At 50.5% G+C, this 5,256-nt stretch overlaps 1 protein-coding gene across 2 annotated transcripts; it reads right to left on the bottom strand.

Moving 5' to 3' along the window:
- Positions 1 to 338: 338 nt before the first annotated feature.
- Positions 339 to 4,917, bottom strand: LOC122543230 (beta-microseminoprotein-like). 2 transcript variants are annotated; one of them, XM_043681708.1, is made up of 3 exons: positions 4,642 to 4,917; positions 4,018 to 4,120; positions 339 to 743 (listed from the first exon to the last, which is right to left on the bottom strand). In XM_043681708.1, the coding sequence occupies exons 1-3, from the start codon at positions 4,661 to 4,663 to the stop codon at positions 632 to 634; spliced, it is 237 nt and encodes a 78-aa protein (XP_043537643.1). In that variant the 5' UTR covers positions 4,664 to 4,917; the 3' UTR covers positions 339 to 631. The 2 variants fall into 2 exon arrangements, with proteins under 2 accessions (XP_043537643.1, XP_043537641.1); XM_043681706.1 differs by lacking the exon at positions 4,642 to 4,917 and adding an exon at positions 4,325 to 4,395.
- Between the last annotated feature and the right edge of the window lie 339 nt (positions 4,918 to 5,256).

Here is a 5,256-nt window from a genome sequence, read left to right as displayed (position 1 = left end):
GCGGCAGTGAAGCGGTAATTACTTCCCATTTGGACGACTGACGTGGTCCTTTCGGGAAGGAAGCTGCCGTCCTTACCTGGCCTAGCCTACACATGACTCCAGACCCACAGCAATTGCCTTCTGTGGCAATCAGGGATGGGTAATAAACACTAACCCAGCTACAGATACCCACACCACATGGAAGCATGAGAAGAAAGAGCCTGAAGTGAGAGAGACTGAGAGAAAGGCCCTTTGATCCATCATACAGCTTCAACAGCCCCTCTCTGCTTTGTCTCTGTGTGTGTGTGTGTGTGTCTGTGTGTGTCTGTCTCTCTGTGTGTGTGTGTGTGTGTACCTTTTGCCACACCGGAGAGTTGGCTTTTGTTTAGTGGGCTGTTCTCGGTGGGTTGGGAGTTACTGAGCAGGTGGAGGGTATCCCTCAGAATGTTGGATTCCGAGCTGAAACTGACCAAATGCGCTTTATTGAAGGATTTTGACAGCAGTCCAGAGAGGTGAGATTGTGAGAATACAGAGCAGTTGGGGATTACGGACTCTCCTTCAGGGGTTGCACATCTGCAGAAGCACAGGCAGGGGAGTGATGTGAAAGCAGCTTGAGTAGATTCTCTCCACGGTACCGTTCTCCCAGCAGTACTCAGATATCACACAGGACGTCCAGGTTCTCCTTGCTGTACACCTTGTACTTGCAGAGCCTCTTGTCAAAAACAGCTTCACAGTTACTCGGCACGTCAGGCACTTGGGCATAGCTGGGACAAGAGAGAGAGAGAAAGAGAGACGGGAGGGAGAGAGAGAGAGAGAGAGAGAGAGGAGAGAGAGAGAGAGAGACGGGAGGGAGAGAGAGAGAGAGAGACGGGAGGGAGAGAGAGAGAGAGAGACGGGAGGGAGAGAGAGAGAGAGAGACGGGAGGGAGAGAGAGAGAGAGAGACGGGAGGGAGAGAGAGAGAGAGAGACGGGAGGGAGAGAGAGAGAGAGAGACGGGAGGGAGAGAGAGAGAGAGAGACGGGAGGGAGAGAGAGAGAGAGAGACGGGAGGGAGAGAGAGAGAGAGAGACGGGAGGGAGAGAGAGAGAGAGAGACGGGAGGGAGAGAGAGAGAGAGAGACGGGAGGGAGAGAGAGAGAGAGAGACGGGAGGGAGAGAGAGAGAGAGAGACGGGAGGGAGAGAGAGAGAGAGAGACGGGAGGGAGAGAGAGAGAGAGAGACGGGAGGGAGAGAGAGAGAGAGAGACGGGAGGGAGAGAGAGAGAGAGAGACGGGAGGGAGAGAGAGAGAGAGAGACGGGAGGGAGAGAGAGAGAGAGGCTGGATCAGTCCAACTCCTTTCCCTTAGTGAGAAACCAGCCAGAGCACTAGCTTCTGGACAAACTCACACCTTCCCTTCTGTCTCAGCCTGTGCTGAGCTCACACCTTCTGTAAAGGGCCCCACTAGATCCTGCCCCTCTCCCCTGCCTGTACCCCGCTGCCTCCTGCCCCTTTCTCCTGCCAGTACCCCCCTGCCCGTATCCCCCTGCCTGTGCTGCTGCTCCTGTTCCTGCTCAAAGCCTCAGTCCTGTCACTGATCTCTCGATGATGCCAACACTGGGTCGGGTCTGTTTCTGTGTCCTGTCACTCTTTACAGCCTCTCCATCTCACTTTCCCTCCTCTATCAAACCGAGCTGGTCCAAAGCTCTGCTGTCTGTCTCTCTGTCTCTCTGTACACTGTCTCTCCCATCCTCCTCTTACCCCCCCCCCCCGTGCTTACGCACCAACATTGACCCCCTCATCCACGCTCAAATACACTCCTCATTTTTCCCTGCTCACCCTCCTTCCAAATGCCTTTGTGTTGTTACCCCTCCCTATTTCTATAAACCCCTCCAGCGCCAACAGCCCCTCCCGATCTCTGTAACTTGCTCCAGCCCTGCTCTGCCTTCTAGGGGCTCCCCTTTGTGTGTCCCCTCGATTTTACCTGTTCCCCTGAAGAGTCTGACCTTGAGCTATTGCCAATCACTGGGACTCTTCCCGAAAGCTTTCTGCCTCTGGACCGGGATCTCCTCAATCGAGGTGCTTGGTATGACTCTCTCTGTCTATTGGTTTCCTAATGCTCCTGTCAGGCACCTTAGGATCTTTCTTTATGCTCAAAGTGCTATCTAAACTCAGGTGGTTGTTGTTGTTGTATCGAACAGGCTTTGTTGGTTCAAGTGTTGGTGACTTCCCCCACCAGCTTGGATCGTGTTGTCATGGACTAATGGGAGAGGCAGAAGGATGTGTGTTTCTCTGGCACCTTTCACAGACTTTGTTGTGTGACACAGAGATTCCAGACGCCTGTCCCTTTAAGCTGGTCACATGACATTCACAAAGTGAGGTGTTCTGGCAGAAAGATCATTCAGTCACTGTCTGTGTGTACGTGTGTCTGTATGTACATGTACATGTGTGTCTGTGTGTACATGTGTGTGTACATGTGTGTCTGTGTGTACGTGTGTCTGTGTGTATGTTTACATGTGTGGTGTGTACGTGTGCGTCTCTGTGTGTGTCTGTGTGTACGTGTACATGTGTGTATGTGTGTGTCTGTGTATGTATATGTGTGTCTGTGTGTACATGTATGTCTGTATCTGTGTGTGTACATGTGTGTCTGTATCTGTGTGTATGTGTGTGCACATGTCTATGTGTCTGTGTGTGTACATGTGTGTCTGTGTGTGTGTACGTGTGTCTGTCTGTGTACGTGTCTGTCTGTGTGTGTGTACATGTGTCTGTGTGTTCGTGTGTCTATGTGTGTGTCTGTGTGTGTGTATGTGTCATGTTGCCAGTCAGTGTACCATGTCCTGTCAGTGAGCACAGAGCCCAGGCACTGTGTCACTCTGTCTCACATTGTAAACGTCAGTAACCTTGGGGAGATCTGACATCTGTGGTCTATCTTCCACGCGGTCCTACATACAAAGCCTCAAGGTACTTCAGACTCTGCAATGTCCCAGAGCATGGGACAGTCTGATCATTATTAATCATGACTGAAGGTCTCTCTGTACACAGCGTGTTGTGTAATAATGGATAGAGCAGTACACCAGGATGTTTGAGCAGGGACAGCTGAAGGCAGAAGCCCTCAGAAACACCAACACACACAGGGACCACACTTCCTGAGAGAGACAACACAAGGCCATCAGGTGAATGGCATGGCTACCTTCAGTCAGGGCATGGAAGATAAAAATTAACATGTCATGTTATCAAATATTCCTTTTCTGAGGGTTACACTTGGAATATTGCGTCCAGTTCGGGTCACCACACTACCTGAAGGATGTGGATACTTTGGAGAGGGTACAGACAGGGTTTACCAGGATGTTGCCTGGTTTGGAGGGTGTTAGTGATGAGGAGAGATTGGACAAACTGTGTTTGTTTTCACTTTAACATGGAAGGACAAGGAGGGTGATCTGATGGAAGTTAACACATTTCTGAGGGACGTGGACAGAATGGATTATCACAGACTTTCGCCCATGGGAGAACTGTTAATGAATGGGGGGACACCAGATGAAAGGGGGAATGTTTAAAGGCGATGTGAGGGGTACGTCTTCGACACAGAGGGTGCTAAGTGTGTGGAATGTGCTGCCAGAAGAGTTGGTAGAGGTGGATGCAGTAAAGGTGTTTGGACAGAGATATGACCGGGCAGGAATAGAGGGATATGGACTGTAGGGGCAAAATGCTTTCTAGATGATAAAGGGGTTCACTGTTGATGGGCCGAAGGGCCTGTTCCAATGATGTCCTGTTCTTTGTCAGTCCCCTCTCTACTCTGCCTAGTGTCTCTGAGAGTGTGGGGAGGGGGTTTTTCTGAGTACCCCTCACGTCAGACCAATGGCCACACATACACTACGATGGCAGCCTGAGCTGTCTCTATGGGATACTGTTAACATGTGTCTGCCAGTCAGCTCTGCAATGGGAATTGTCCTGGTTCTCTCTATAGGGTTACTGTTGGCCATTCCTATCCTGGGTAACCCGAAACCCCATCCCTGGGAGAGAGCTGATGGGGGATGAAGACAGTGTGTGTCTGGGTGTGACTTACTCAGTACAACAGATTGCTGTCACCTTCCCACAGTAACACGTGTAGCAATCCTCACTCTTCCACATGGCTCCCACCTTGTAGTTCATCCCATTGTCCATGCAGTCTGCAAAAACAAGCAACAACACAGCCTTAGTGTTCAGCACCAACCTTCCTCAGCTTGACCTGGCCATGTGCTCACTGATCTGGAACTGTTTCCCCCCAATCCATGTAGCTCCCTTCTCAAATCCCTCCCCACCCTGATTCCGTCTCCACCTTCCTCTGAGATCTCGGAGATTACACCGGAGATTTTACTCATGCCTTCACCTACCTGCGTCCCTGGCTCTGCAATTCCCTCGATTAATCCCTCTGTCTCTCTCATTCTCTCTCTCCATCTCTTTCTCTTTCTCTCTCTCCTGGTCTCTCTCACTATCCCTCTCTCTCCCGTCTGTGTGTCTCTCTCTATTCCTCACCTCGCTCTGGGTCCTCTGTCTCTCTCTCTCTCCCCCTTGCTCTTTTCCCTTGCACTCTCCCTTCCTCTCCCTCTCTCTCTCTTTTTTCCCTCCCTTTCTCTGTCTTCATCTCTCCCCGTTTCTTTCTGGGACTCCTCATCAATTGCTCTGAAGAACCAATCTTTGTTCCTCTCACCTCCTGTCCACTTAAAAGGCATAATATTATCTTATGTTTGACAACACTTCTGTCAAAACGCCTTGAGGGAGGTTTTGGTGCCTGAAAGAGGCGATGTGAATGTAAGCTATGGCTGTGGTAATAGCAGTGACTGGGATGTGCATGGTGGATATTCTCCTCCCTGGCACAGTGTGGGAACAGTGAGGTTCCATTTCAGAGTCTCACAGCCACAGGGCCAGTCTTTGCACCAAGCTCGTCTCAACTCTGTGTATCTGGGTGTGTGTGTGTGTGTGTATGGGGCTGCTGATGGAGGAATTATTTATTAGTGGGATGTTACTGCTCTCTGGTGTTGAGAATGGAACATAACAGCTTAACATTCACTGCATTCAGAACATTGGCAAACTGAGGGTTCCTTGGGGAATCAGTCACTGTATATGTGTGTGAGTGTGTGTGTCTCTCTCTCTATGGCTTTCTGTCTGTGTGTCTATGTCTGCGTCTGTGTGTGTCTATGACTGTGTGTGGATGTGTGTGTGGTGCGTCTATGTGTGTGTATGGTGTGTGTATGTGTGTGTGGTGTGTCGTGTCTGTGTGTGTTGTGTCTTTGTGTGTGTGTTGTGTCTGTGCCTGTGTGTGTGT

Source organism: Chiloscyllium plagiosum, chromosome 42 (assembly GCF_004010195.1).
Source record: "Chiloscyllium plagiosum isolate BGI_BamShark_2017 chromosome 42, ASM401019v2, whole genome shotgun sequence".
NCBI classification, from domain to species: Eukaryota; Metazoa; Chordata; class Chondrichthyes; order Orectolobiformes; family Hemiscylliidae; genus Chiloscyllium; species Chiloscyllium plagiosum.
This window is presented reverse-complemented; position numbering and strand designations above follow the sequence as displayed.